At 34.2% G+C, this 15,210-nt stretch overlaps 1 protein-coding gene across 5 annotated transcripts in view; it reads right to left on the reverse strand.

Annotated features, from left to right (window-relative positions):
- Positions 1-344: 344 nt before the first annotated feature.
- Positions 345-15,210, reverse strand: part of LOC144979885 (choline transporter-like protein 2) — a 72,107-nt gene continuing 57,241 nt past the window's right edge. For all 5 annotated transcript variants that reach the window (XM_078927129.1, XM_078927126.1, XM_078927127.1 and 2 more), the window contains 9 exons: positions 12,059-12,108; positions 11,017-11,193; positions 10,014-10,142; positions 7,850-7,919; positions 6,960-7,033; positions 5,562-5,632; positions 3,630-3,724; positions 2,794-2,878; positions 345-1,157 (listed from right to left, as the gene is read on the reverse strand). In XM_078927129.1, coding sequence (XP_078783255.1) covers positions 919-1,157; positions 2,794-2,878; positions 3,630-3,724; positions 5,562-5,632; positions 6,960-7,033; positions 7,850-7,919; positions 10,014-10,142; positions 11,017-11,193; positions 12,059-12,108 — 990 coding nt within the window. In that variant the 3' untranslated portion in view covers positions 345-918. The remainder of the gene's footprint in view (positions 1,158-2,793; positions 2,879-3,629; positions 3,725-5,561; positions 5,633-6,959; positions 7,034-7,849; positions 7,920-10,013; positions 10,143-11,016; positions 11,194-12,058; positions 12,109-15,210) is intronic.

Raw genomic sequence — 15,210 nt, forward strand, 5'->3', positions numbered from 1 at the left:
GTGTGTGTGTGTGTTCTATTGGGGAGAATGAATATAATATTCAAAACTGACAAAAACTAAAATGTCATTAATACATTTTTGAGACGGCAAGTCACAAATCACGTTATCTACCGCCTCATCATGGTGTTATGTCGGTGTTGCTGAAAATTGAATTTGATTCCTAAAGTGACAAAACTAAAAAATATTGGCCTCTCTGTTCATTTATGTTTACTGTTTAAAATCCCTATATATATATATATATATATATATATATATATATATATATATATATATATATATATATATATATATATATATATATATATATATATATATTTCGGTCATGAAGGCCATTCCTACATACGTTTTGTTTGTTTTTGTTTTTATGAATTTTACGGCGCTTGCAACACATTAAGGTCATATCAGCGCCAGTAAAAAGGAAGAAATTGGGACAGTACAAAGTTCCAGAATGACAAATAATGCCCAAGAGAAAGGAGGACAGAGGGGATTAGTTCAAATAGGGAACAGATGAAGATCCCAAGAGCACACTATCAATTTCATAGCACGAGATCACCGAATTCTCATCCTGACACAAGCACAGCTCCCCACTAAGAGGAACACAGTCAAATGTCTACAAATCATATGTAAACAAAAAATAATACAACGCATTACAGAGAGATGATTTACAAGAAAGAAATATCATCTCCCAAAACCCTATCTTTCCATTTGACTGTTTCCCTCCCAGCTGGGGTATCCGACCAGGGCCAGGACAAAATCAAGTAATCTCACCCTAAGACAAAGACATCATGTTGAAAAGCTATAAGGGGATAGAAGACACAGTATGTGCCTCCCTGTCCAATAGGGAAGGCTAGGTACCCCACCGAGTAAGCCGTTTGAGATGGTGGGTTATAAATACACAAACTAAAGTACTCGCACTAACTAACCCCACTTTCCTTTTTTCTTGGATGGAGGTGTTGGGAGTGATCTCCCCTTGTCCCCTTCAGCCGTCGGGGACTGGTCCACTTTATTATTAGCTCCCTTCTTGTTGCCATTTGCCGCCTTTTTGCCTCCCTTTTTCGGGTCCTCGAACTTGTTCTTAGCCCCTATGATTTTCATCAGACCTTTGCTCATAAAGTACGGCTTTTCCGCTGTCCCGTCGTTCATTTCAATGTCTTCCACTACAGTCGAGAAACAGAACAAAATGCCACGAAATGAATGAAATCAATGACAATGAAAATGAATTGATAAATGAATAAATGTAAAAAATAAAGAAACAAACAAACGAATAAATTAATAAATAAAATATAGAAAATAAAATTATATACATTATATATAAATTATATATACATATAAATACACACACACACACACACACACACAATAATATATATATATATATAATATATATATATATATATATATATATATATATATAATATAAACAGATAATGGATAACAATAATAAATGAATCTAGCAAAAATAAATAATAGAATGTTGAGCAAAGTTATTTTAAAAATCAATCAATTAATTAACCAATCAATTGATGGAGAAACAGATAATTAATAAGAATAACTTATGAATCTAGCAAAAATAGCTAGAATGAATAAATATATACATTAATAAATGATCTATAATCAATGAATAATAATAAAATCATAATTAAGAATAAGGAATTAAGGTAAACATTAAAACAAATGAATAATATGCAACAAATGATAAAAAATGAGGAGAGTAGCTTTTGTGTCTTAAATTTCAGAACATATAAATTTCCCAGCTCTGATCATTTTCAATCTACATTCAATGTTCTATATACATAAGAGTATATCATTACGACAATATAACAGACTGATATAGTTAGTTTTAATGGGAAGCAGTTGTGACGTCGACCCTCCATCTCCTCCGGTTCTAAACGAATTGGAAGTGTGTAACTAGTCTTCAGGAGGACTACCCTCTCCTCTTGTTCTAAACATTTGGAAGTGTGTAACTAGTCTTCAAGAGGACTACCCTCTCCTCTTGTTCTAAATATTTGGAAGTGTCTAACTAGTCTTCAGGAGGACTACCCTCTCCTCCGGTTCTAAACGAATTGGAAGTGTGTAACTAGTCTTCAGGAGGACTAACAATGAATGGGTTACGTATTGCATGATAAGAAGGCATAACTGGTTTAGTAGCAGGATGTATAGATAGAATGAAATTGACGTCACTCGGGTCTTTGTTATTGTTTTTTTTTTGTTTTTTTTTTTGCCATCCACGTTTATGAGTAATTCTCACTAAACTGGATTATCCAGACTATGAAAATTCATGGATTCACAACATTGTTTTGTGTGTTGGTCTGTTATACTTCCGGATGGCAATGTTGTGAGCTTCTTAGACAAGCAATCTATAGGCAGATTCTCATGATAATAATAATAATATATCTTTAATGTCTCCAAAAAAACGTGGCAATTTGTCATTTGGTTACACATTTATAACAATACAATATTGACATAGACACACTCACACACGATGCACACTAGTAACATAGTACTAGCGTATAAAAAAAACAAAAAAAAAAAAACCCGGCATCAACAACAACATCATCATCATCATGATTACAGTGCGTAAAAAAAAGAGAGCGAGGATGGGTGGTCTTTATTGACGAGCAGCGTTTTTAAATCTAGAAGAAAAGAGGCCATCACTTTGAAATCACAAGAACAGTTGCGCAATATATGTATCCAATCCTCCTGAGGATTAGTTTAACACTTCCAATGAGATTGGAACCAGTATTTTGACGTCACGTTATTATTGTTTCCTATCAATTTCAAAAGCAGACTTACAGAAGCAGAGGAACATGGTATCCACGGCCATGGAGTATACGCTGAAGAATGCGCAGGTGATGAGGTAGGTGCATAGGGTCAAAATCTGAGGATGGATTAAAATAAAGGATTGAAATGCAGGCGCTGATTTCATGTATTGTCTTGTTGTAAGCAACACGTCTCACTAACTATCATAATATTAGGTGGAAAAAAAGTATCGACACAGCAGCATACGGAGGATTGTACACACTTAGTCTATGTACTAAAATCGTGAGTTATGATAGGGTTATTGATGTTTTTTGGCTCAAATTCATACTTTTAAAAATAAAATTGAGCTTTTAAATAGAGCAATATCCACTAAAATGTGCTAAAAGCGCTTTACAAAGGGTACCTGACCAACAGAAACACGTAACATGTAGAACGAGACATGACGACTGTTGGGCGATATTACATTTTTTTCCGACAGAGACAACGCTGTTGACGGCTACGTACTCATTTTTCACCTGAGTAAGGTGAGAGAATGTAATTAAAGAGTCTTTTCTAAGGACTCAACTATGCGCCGAGCCAGGCTAGAACCCAGGACCTTTCGATCTGAAAGTGAGTGTCATACCACAAGACCACATCGCCGCACAACCCATAGCATCTCAATGCGGCTGATTGTGCCCGCTAAAGTCCAACATCGTGCTCCTGAATGCGACCAAATGCGCCCGCTAAGGCTATGTATGGATCAGGTTCGGGTTTCGGGGTTTTGGAGCCTATCTAACGGGAGGGGGGGGGGGGGGGGGGGATCAGACCAATGCAGAGACTGTAAATAAATGTTAATTTTGATATTTTTTTTGGCTCAAATTCATACTTACTATAACTGGAGTGAGATAATAATTCAATTCTGGCCTCACCACGTAACCATCAAAATAGTTAATGGAGCCCTTGAACCAGAAGAAAGACATCACACCTGTATGGAAAAATAAAATAACAATGTGAAATTGAATGTAAGCTTCAATTTAATATACGAAAACAGATAAAATGGGCAACAACACAACAACCAACAAAACAGGATGAATGAAACACTACAGACAAATGAGATAATGTGGTAGTGGCGTTAACAGCAACATTTACATTACCCTGTATGGAAAAATAAAATAAAAATATTCTGGATCAGTGGCCCTTCAACGTTTGTACTCACAGACCGGTGAAAATGATAACAAAATTTTATTTTACGGACCTGTAACACAAGCAATTATGAATTATGATAAAATGTGCAATAACCGCTTTGTATTAAAATCAACGATCGCATTTTTACAGGTCTGATAACCGGACGTAATTATGGGCCTTTTTAATTTGTTATAATGCACAATATTTTGAGCCGGTTTAAGAGTATTTCAACACAACAATGAGACCATGATAATGAATTTGATTATCAGACCTGCAAATAAGTCCACGTCGATTAATATGCTTTTCTCTCAATTTTTCAAAATTTAAAAACATTAAATAAACGTTTTGAAAATTAAATCAACACCTTTTTTCTTTCAATGAGCAAGAGGTAGTCAATAAATTTAACCCAGATTTTGTATTTACGACCAGACAATCAACACGATGTGATATCTTTTTGAAAACGAAGTGACTATTCTCACCCCCCGATGCTAGTCTTCATAATAGTAGTCCACAATTGTTTTGTGTTTAATCCAAAGGTTGTAATGCAGTAATTTGTTAAGTTTCTTGTCACAAGTTGCACAATTAAAAAAAATAAAATCATTCAAATGCAAATCGCAAAAAGCCGGCGACGTTTTTTTCGGTAATCTAATCGGCCGGGGGGGGGGGGGGGGGGTGAGAATAGAGGCAGCCTTTTGAAAAAGTTGGTCAATATCCCATTGTCTCAAAACGGCATTGTGTCGGGGTGAACAAGGTGCAAAAAATTTGAATTTACAGCCACAAATATGAAACTTGGGTTAATTTCGAATCGTTATTGTGGAGAATATAAACCAAATCGAAAATCGCAAAAAACCTCAAAGTTCGTATTTCTAATCATTTCATTTCTACATTCATGTTTACTAGGGGTCCGATTTTACTTCCCGGTGTTGATTAACGTAAGAACAAACGTTCATCACTCTCAAATATAATGTGGTTCCGTCCTAAAATTTGAGGTTTCTACACAACTAGGAAGAAGAAGAAGAAGAAGAAGAAGAAGAAGAAGAAGAAGAAGAAGAAGAAGAAAATGAAGAAGAAGAAGAAGAAGAAGAAGAAGAAGAAGAAGAAGAAGAAGAAGAAGAAGAAGAAGAAGAAGAAGAAGAGAAGAAGAAGAAGAAGAAGAAGAAGAAGAAGAAGAAGAAGAAAGAAGAAGAAGAAGAAGAGAAGAAGAAGAAAGAAGAAGAAGAAGAAGAAGAAGAAGAAGAAGAAGAAAGAAGAAGAAGAAGAAGAGAAGAAGAAGAAAGAAAGAAGAGAAGAAGAAGAAGAAGAAGAAGAAGAAGAAGAAGAAGAAGAAGAAGAAGAAGAAGAAGAAGAAGAAGAAGAAGAAGAAGAAGAAGAAAGAAGAAGAAGAAGAAGAAGAAGAAGAAGAAGAAGAAGAAAGAAGAAGAAGAAGAAGAAATGAAGAAGAAGAAGAAGAAGAAGAAGAAGAAGAAGAAGAAGAAGAAGAAGAAGAAGAAGAAGAAGAAGAAGAAGAAGAAGAAGAAGAAGAAGAAGAAGAAGATCCGTCCCAAAATGGTACAGTTTTGAACCAGAGAGTCGCGTATTATGAGGACTTGAACTTGCAATCTTCAAGTCGTGAAGGCGGACACACTACCCGTACTTACACACAGCAGCTGTGATGAGGGCTTTGCTCAAGAATATCAGAAAATCGGTGACTTTATCCAACACTACTACCCTGAGCAGAGTAAAAAAAATGGTTTAGTATTTAGTATCAATAATAATATTTATGATGATAATGATGAAGGTGATGTTGATGATGATCATGATGATGATGATGATGATGATAATAGTAATAATAGTATTTATAATAATAATGACAATAATAATAATAATAATAATAATAATAATAATAATAATAATAATAATAATAATAATAATAAATAATAATAATAATAATAATAATAATAATAATAATAATAAATAATAATAATAATAATAATAATAATAATAATTAATAATAATAATAATAATATAATAATAAATAATAATAATAATAATAATAATAATAATAATAATAATAATAATATAAAATAATAATAATATATAATAATAATAATAATAATATAATAATAATAATAATAATAATAATAATAATAATAATATAATAATAATAATAATAATAATAATAATAATAATAATAATAATAAAAATAATAATAATAATAATATAATTGTAAGGTATCAAAAGGTATCATTCACTCAATATTGGTAGCAGTCTACGTGTACATATATGCAGGTCTGACATCCGAACCCACTTATCGATCTACTTTAACATTTTTGTAATGGACAATATTTTGCGTCCTTTTGTTGAGATTCCCATTATAACAATAAGCCTATGATGCATTAGGTTATCAGACCTGAAAATAAGTGCACATTGGTAAAAGTCTTGATGGAGTGGAAAGAATTCATGGAAAAGCAATGGAAAGGAAAGCGTTCTCAATTGCCAACAATGGAAAACATATTTTGTGCCATGGATTTGGTATTTTACCATCTGGGAGAGGGTTTTGTCAGATTAAATGTGGAACTGACAAGTATAAATCAACGTTGTTTCCATCAGCAATAAAGGTGTTGAATATTTCATATTACAGCAAAGCCAAGGATAGATGCGTTGACTGATTGACTGATTAATTTATTTAATGTTAGATTAAGTGACCAATTGATAATGATGATGATTTTGGTGTTGAATTGCCGAAAATGTAACGAATTGAAAGTGAAATGAATATGTTTATGTTGTGTATATCGCACGAGTGAAAGAGAGAGAGGAAGAGAGAGAGAGAGAGAGAGAGAGAGAGAGAGAGAGAGAGAGAGAGAGAATAAGTGGGAGTGAAATGTCTGTTCAATGTTATAGTTATCATATGGCGTTATAACAAGTGTAACTAAATGACAAATTGCCATGTTTATGGACAATAAAGATCTATTATTATTATTATTATTATTATTATTATTATTATTATTATTGTAACATAAAGGTTAGGTTAGCATTGATCAGTTATCTGTATTTACCTGACTATGTTTCTCATGAGAAGGAAGAAAGCATCTTTAGCCGCCATGCAGAAATTCTTGCCATAAATCGCAGTCTAAATTTAAAAGATGAAAAAAACAAAACAAAAACAATATTCGAGTGACACATAGTTGTTCATTGTAATACTCTTCAACAGTCGTAACGTCACTTCCCTCGTAATGACGCATAGTAACTTAGTTAACTGGCTCAAAACTATCGGAACAATAGCGGACCCCCTTATGAAATATTTCTCCGACGACCATAAAATCGTATCCAGAGGGAAGAAAACATAAATCTGATCATGTTTTGACTTTTACACATTCTTATCACAAGACATATGAAAAGTTCTAGCCAGCATGAAGAATAAAAAGTACCGATTTTGTTTGTTTAGAACCACGATGGCCGCCGTTGCTGGGCGACGTGACAACAGACTATTGAATCCAATTTCATGTTCTTGTTTGATTGTATAGATAGATCGAAGTTGACGTCACTCGAGTCTTTGTTATAGTTTTTTTGCCATCCGCGTTTATGAGTTCTTCTCACTAAACTGTATTAATCAGACTATAAATGTTCATGGTTACACATAGTTTTTTTGTGTTGGTCCGTTATACTTCCGGATGGCAATGTTGTGAGCTTCTTAGCCAAGCGCATACTATCTAAAGTGTGTGTATGTATGTGTGTGTGTGTGTGTGTGTGTGATTGTGTGTAGTACATATGTGTGTTTGTGTCTTTGTGTGCATTGATTTTGTTAATTCATAAAGGCAGTTTTTGACGTTTTTATAACATTTAGAGCATTACGAAAACGGACGTTTGGTGTGGCCTGTTGTATTTCTTATTAAGTACCAAAACAAAACAAAAATCACAAAAAAAACAAAAACGAATCAAATCTTACCATGATATAAGCATTTTTGTTCAAAAACTTCAAAAACTTCTCCAGACACCAAAAGCAACATTGCAGACACCTGTGAATAAACACAAAGTCAAAAGTTTAATGATAATATAATTAAAATAATAAATTGGATTTTGTATGATATGAGAAGTCAACTTTCAACGGCCGCGAAGCCGGTTTTTATTTTCTTATCACTGAGAGAAAATCGCAATTTTTTGTCACCCATTCGGAAACCTAAATAGTGCAGTCGATCTATATGCACGGGAAACAACCCTGTCTAATTATCGCATTGATCTTATCTACCATGTTATTGAGTTATGTCCCTTGAGCAGCGGCCTGCTTTTACTGTGTTACCACGGGCACTGTGTGCGTGTCTTGTCCATGGGGAATAAAATCATCAGGCTCTTTGCCCGCCATTTGTCAAGCATTACTTATTACTAAAAACATATCGAGTTCACAATAGACTACTACATATACGAGTAGTTGTATCATTTTCCTCATAGAACAACTTGAGCTTTTATATAGCGCAATATCCACTAAACGTGCTCAAAGCGCTTTACAAGGGGTCCCTGGCCAACAGCAACACATAACATGTAGGACGAGACATGAAGCCTGTCAGGCGATATTACAAATTTTTGGGACAGAGACAACGCTGTTAACGGCCAGGTACTCATTTTACACCTGAGTACGGTGAGAGAATGTGAGTAAAGAGCCTTCTCCAAGGACTCAACTATGCGCCGAGCGAGGCTCGAACCCAGGACCTTCCGATCCGAAAGCGATTGTCATACCACTAGACCACATAGTCGCACACCTTGTTAGTTCTGAAACTTTTAACGCTCCGCCGTTTTGATATGATGGAGTTGAACAGATTAATTGAGAGTGTTGACTCTTTTTCTATAATTTGTGCGGTGATGTAGTCCTGTGATATCACACTCGCCTTCTGATCGTAAGGTCCTGGGTTCGAACCTTACTTTGAGTGGCGCATAATTGAGTCCTTGAAAAAGGCTTTTTACTCACATTCCCTCACTGTACTCATGTGTAAAATGAGCACCTGAACGTTAACAGCGATGTCTCTGTTGGCAAAAAAAAAACATTTGTAATATCCCCTAACAGGCGTCATGTCTCGTCCTACCTGTTACGTGTTGCTGTTGGCAGGGATCCTTTGTAAAACGCTTTGAGCACGTTTAATGGATATTGCGCTATATATAAGCTCGTTACCTTTTTTTTCTTCTTCTATTTCAATGTGACAGCAGGTTTTGAAATTCACATTTTAACATTGAATAAAGGTAATGCACAAAAATAAATATAACAGCTCGGGACAAAAAAAAAAAAACCCAACAAAAACAAAACAAATGTTTCGGGCTCAAAAATCTTCTTCAGCTTATGGCAAAAAACAGTAAAAAATATTAATATAATATCACTTTTAATCCAATCAAATAGAAGAAAACTACTTGATCCATTTTATCGGTAAATACGATCTCGAAATGTGACTTCATTCAGCTCTGTGTAAATTTTCTTGTCTTTTTGGAACTGCCAATTGGGTGATGCAATTCTCACAAAATTCTCTCAGTCAGACTATAGATAGTATGCGCTTGGCTAAGAAACTCACAACCTTGTCATCCGGTAGTATAACGGACCAACAGACAAAACTATGTGTTACCTTGAACGTTTATAGTCTGGATAATACAATTTAGTGAGAATTACTCATAGACATAGATGGCAAAAAACCAAAACAAAGACCCGAATGACGTCAACTTCGTTCTATCTATAAACTTTTACGGTAGCACACCGCTTAACATGCCTTTTTTCGATGACTTCGACGTTACTAGTGTGCATCTTTGTGAGTGTGTCTATGTCAATATTGTATTGTTAAAAATGTGTAACCAAATGACAAATTGCCACATTTTTTAGGACAATAAAGAGTTATTATTATTACAGATTTCGTGGATAGAACTGCTCAATAAATTACATAAATGAATATCATCAGTAAACGTACGCATAGTTTTGTTCGTGTTTGTAAGACTGATCTGGCGGGCAAAAATGGTGAGTAATTTACTTAAAGGCATGATATCAATATGCCACACTACCATGATCATAAACCGTGAATTGGCGTGACGCGATGGTGATTATTTTACATAAATGCATGGCATCAAAACACATTACTTACTTGATTATAAATTTAGCGACCCTATTCTCAGAACCCTTGAGTTTGTATTCCAGGTATTCAAGGAAGATTCGTATCATCTGAACCACGGCTATGATGAATGAACCAAAGGCCAGGGAACCCGTGTGGTACCTAGATTGGAAACAATATAAATATATATGCTAATCTCGCATTTTTTTGTGGTAGAAGTAGTAATGGTAGTAGTAATAGTAGTAGTAGTAGTAGTAGTAGTAGTAGTAGTAGTAGTAGTTGTAGTAGTAGTAGTAGTTGTAGTAAGTGTAGTAGTTGTAGTAGTAGTAGTAGTAGTAGTAGTAGTAGTAGTTGTTGTTGTAGTAGTAATAGTAGAAGTAGTAGTTGTAGTAGTAACAGTGGTGGTAGTAGTAGTAGTTGTAGTAGTAGTAGTAGTAGTAGTAGTAGTAGTAGTAGTAGTAGTAGTAGTAGTTATTAGTAGTGATATTAATGGAAGTAATAATATATAGTATAATATATATAATAATAATAATAATATAATAATAATAATATATATATATATAATAATAATAATATATATATAATAATATATAGTAGTAATAATATATAGTAGTAGTAGTAGTATAGATAGTAGTAGTAATAATAATAATAATAATAAATAATAATAATAATAATAATAATAATAATAATAATAATAATAATAATAATAATAATAATAATAAGCGCTTAGAGTTGGTGTTGGATTATAGGCTATATAAGTTTCAGCATTAATTATTATTTATAATAATAATAATAATAATAATAATAATAATAATAATAATAATAATAATAATAATAATAATAATAATAATAATAATAATAATAATGATAACCAAAACATCGCTACAAATCGTGAGCATAATTCATAACGCTTGTGTTTTTCCGTCCTTGCAATAATTCTTTTGTCACCAATCAAGGGACTGAATTGGGCAACAATAAATGCATTTACTCAATGAATAGTTTTAGCCGTTTTTAATCACTTATAATTTCCAATTACCTTAACGACCGATACACAGAGGCGGTGAGAGGGAATGCTGGGATATCTTTGGGTTTCTCCCAGGCCCAGTAGTAAGAGGCAAAGGCTCCAGCTAGCGTCATTTGACCCAAGGCCACGATGAAGTTGAGTAACCATAGCAACATAAACAACATAAACACTTGCATAGGGATGATGTACCTGGTTAAGGATGGATTTAAAAACAACCAAGAAGTTGAGTAACCAAAGCAACAAATAAATGATTAAATTAACCCTTTTTGTACATCTTCGGGAAATATCAAAGCTTAATTTCACTTCTAAATATCTTTACAGCTAGTCAAGTTGAAAAAGTATGAAATTTGATAACAGTTGCTGAATACCTTTCCCATACATCTGACCATAACTTCATGAAAAATCACCTGATTTACTTCAAATAAAGATCAAAATGCTCTGGTGAGTATATATATATGCTTTCAGAAAATACAAAAATATGCAAATCCAAAATATTCACCTTTCAACTGATTATGTCATGCACTGACACAAATACTTGCATAGGAATAATGCACCTATTGTGGGATAGATCTTTTAAAAGTAAATTTAGAAATAACATAAATTAGATCCCATTGTCATAATGACTATTTTTTTAAACCTTCCTGCTGATATTCAAACGTCTGTTTATGGATTGTCTCGCTATATATATATATATTTGAATTAATATTGTAGTCTCCAGAGCCTTTGAAAGAAATGTTGTCTCTTTTTTGCAAGGGGACACAACTCACTTTTTTCAAAGGGCCATAACTCTCTTAAATGACACTTATTTTTATGGTAACAGTGGAATTTGTATGGCCAATAAGTTCTATTATTTGAAAAACATAGTGGCATAAACTCCCAAAGGGGGGGGGAGGGGGGGGGGGGGGGGGTTCCAGTGGCCTAAGCACTATATTCCTTCATGGAGTGTTTAGGCGATGACATCTAACGATGACTCTCGGAAGGACATATTTTGGAAGAAGGGAGGGGAAGGGATTACTAAAATATTGATTTTTAAGTATTAATAGTAGTAACTTACTCATCCCCTCCGTACTTGACAAAGTCGCAGGCTTTCCCTATTGTTGAGCTCTGAAAATATGGAAGTATGATTTTATATTACTATGATGATGCTGATGATAATGATGACGAAGGTGATGATGATGATGATGATGATGATGATGATGATGATGATGATGATGATGATGAGGCGGAGGAAGAGAAGTAGGAGGAGGGAGGGGGAGGAGGAAGAGGAGGAGGGGGAGGAGGAGAAGGATGAGGGGAGGAAGAGGATGGTGATGATGATGATGATGATGATGATGATGATGATGATGATGATGGTGATGGTGATGATGATGACGATGATAATAATTATAATGAGGATGATGGTGGTAGTGGTAGTGGTTATTATGATGATCATAACACCCAAGCAGAAAAAAAGCATGAGATAAAATGCACCTTAAAGTAATGGGTCAATATTTGGTTAATAAACGAAGCAAGCAGGATTTCTTGAAAATATGGAGAACATTAAATAGAGATGTCTAAATACCCGAAAAATAGGGGGGAAAGATCATATAAATATACAGTAAAGTCTGCTTAAGACAAAATCCTTGGGACCAGGAAAAAAAACATGGTTATTTTCAGCAAAGTTTATCTTATCCATTTTCAAGGGATTAATAATATGTCAATTCTAAATAAAAGTCAAATAATCTCCCCTGCTCATGAAAAATAGAGTGCGTGACTCTTTAACAGAGATGCATGTTTATGTTTTGGGAAAGGGGGGGGGGGGGGAGAGCGAAAGAGAGAGAGAGAGAGAGAGAGAGAGAGAGAGAGAGAGAGAGAGAGGGAGGGAGGGAGGGAGATTGGTGGATAAAGGTGGTGAAATAAGGCCAATGTGGCAGAGAAAAGTTTCTTTTAACAAGACCGAGACCTCTGATTGATTATTAAGGGGGGAAACTGGACGAAATGAAACGTTTATTTTTTTTAAAAATAGATTTTATCTTAAGCGAGTTTATTTTATCTGGATTTTTCTTTAGATATCTATAAGAGTAAGAAAGAAATCGATAGCATAATGAAGCAGCGATTAATTTTGTATGGCAAGTTAATTCTGTGATGATGACCCATATATATGATAATCCACATAATCAAACAACTGGGAAAATATAACATAAGGTTGCATAGAAAACGATTCCAAGTGATACTAAGCTGCTAAATGCATGCCTGTAAAAAATAGAATAAACGAAAATGAATATAACAGCTTTTAAAAAAATGGAACGGTTCGGGCTCAAAACCCTTCTTCAGCCAACAAAAAAAAACAACATTCAAAGTGATACTAAGCTGCTAGAAGCATGTATTTAAAAACATAATAAACGAAAATGAATATAACAGCTTCAAAAAAAAAAAATAAAAAATGCCCCAAACAAAGGAACGTTTCGGGCTCAAAACCCTTCTTCAGCCAACAACAAAAACAATAAAAACACTACATACATTATATTAAAAACCAGATAGATAAACGGCAGAGTAATATTTGTGCCAAAACACGGTAATATTTATGTCGGGATGAATAGGACTCTTATAATAGATTTATGATTGAAATGATAAGAAATATGATTTAAGAATTTTTATCTATTCACCACCACAACGGATAGAAATTTCCCCGATGTCACATAATCTTGGCTGTATAAAAAAAACTCCTTCAGAGCCACTAGGCCCATGGAGCCGAAGTTTATCCCGGCTTTTTTGTAGCGGACAATAGCAATTGCTTGCTCTCCTTTGGATAGGACGTTAGTCTATCGCTGAGTACTTTCCGTCACCCAGATCCAACAGACCCAGTTACCCAATCACTGCTGGGTCATGGGGAGTGGGGAGGGGTGTCCAAAAAAAAATCTCGACTGCACCTGGGGTCAACCTCGGTCATTTTGCGTGTGAAGCGAGTGCCCTACCAACTGATCTATCGGAACTCCAATATTGGCTATAAATAGAATTAAATTTCCTGCGTCTAATTCACCCGGACGTTATACTGCTTTGAGACGGTGGGTAACAGAAATATATTTGAAAACTAGCGAGCCTCAACTGGAGATTTAGCTTGGGTTCCGATACTGGTGAGATTAAGCGCTTAGAGTCTGGTGTCTCGGAGTTATAGCGCTATATAAGTTTTCAGCATTATTATTATTATTATTATTATTATTATTATTATTATTATTATTATTATTATTATTATTATTATTACTATTATTATTATTATTATTATTATTATTTTTATTATTATTATTATTATTATTATTATTATTATTATTATTATTATTATTATTATTATTATATTATTTTTATTATTATTATTATTATTAATTATTATTATTATATTATTATTATTATTATTATTATTATATACTTGAAGAATAGGTAGTGGTGCAAATTCATTTTCTAAAAAAACTGCTGAGATGTTTATGAAGCTGCATCAGGCAATTAAAAAAGAAGAGATCATTAATACTCCCCTCTCTCCCAAATTTTTAAAAAATGTTACGTCCTTCCGCCACGGCATCATAAGATAGGGGGCAGCAAAATTAGGGGGCAGCGTGGCTCAGTGGTACGGTCTTTGCTTCCTACCCTAAAGGTTCCGAGTTCAATCACCCACCGCTGCGTTGTGTGGCCCTGAACAAGTCACCTCGCCCTAGCTCACTTTGCGGCGCTGTTCTGCCGCTGACGCCTGTGTTATTCCAGTCTTCCCTTGGAATAGACCCTTAAGACAAATTTCCCCTTCGGGATGAAAAAAAGGGAATTTTTATACCGTGGCCAAGGCATTCCACGAAGGGATGTAGATAATCCATCAAACGGGATGTCTAATGTCAACAGGAATCACCCATGTTGTCCGAGCAAATTGGGGGCTAATAATATTGCCCAAGGAAAAAAACACAAAGCCAAAAAAACACCAAAAAAAAAAAACATCTTCAATGTCAGATAAAACTAGGAAGCTGGCGATTTAGCAAATGTTTGATACATGAGAGATTATTTAATCAAAGAATAGGTAGGGGTGCAATTTTGTTTAAAAGCTGAGAAACTGCGTATAATATGGAAAGATAAATATCTAACATAAAGTGTTTATGAAACACAAACAGACAAAGGGGAAAAGGAAAATACAAGGAAAAAAACTCCATTCCCAAAAACCAGTTTTCCTCGACTGGGGATCGAACCTCA

The sequence above is a fragment of the Berghia stephanieae genome, chromosome 9 (assembly GCF_034508935.2).
Source record: "Berghia stephanieae isolate SIO BIC M18660-M18661 chromosome 9, UCSD_Bste_1.3, whole genome shotgun sequence".
NCBI lineage: Eukaryota > Metazoa > Mollusca > Gastropoda > Nudibranchia > Aeolidiidae > Berghia > Berghia stephanieae.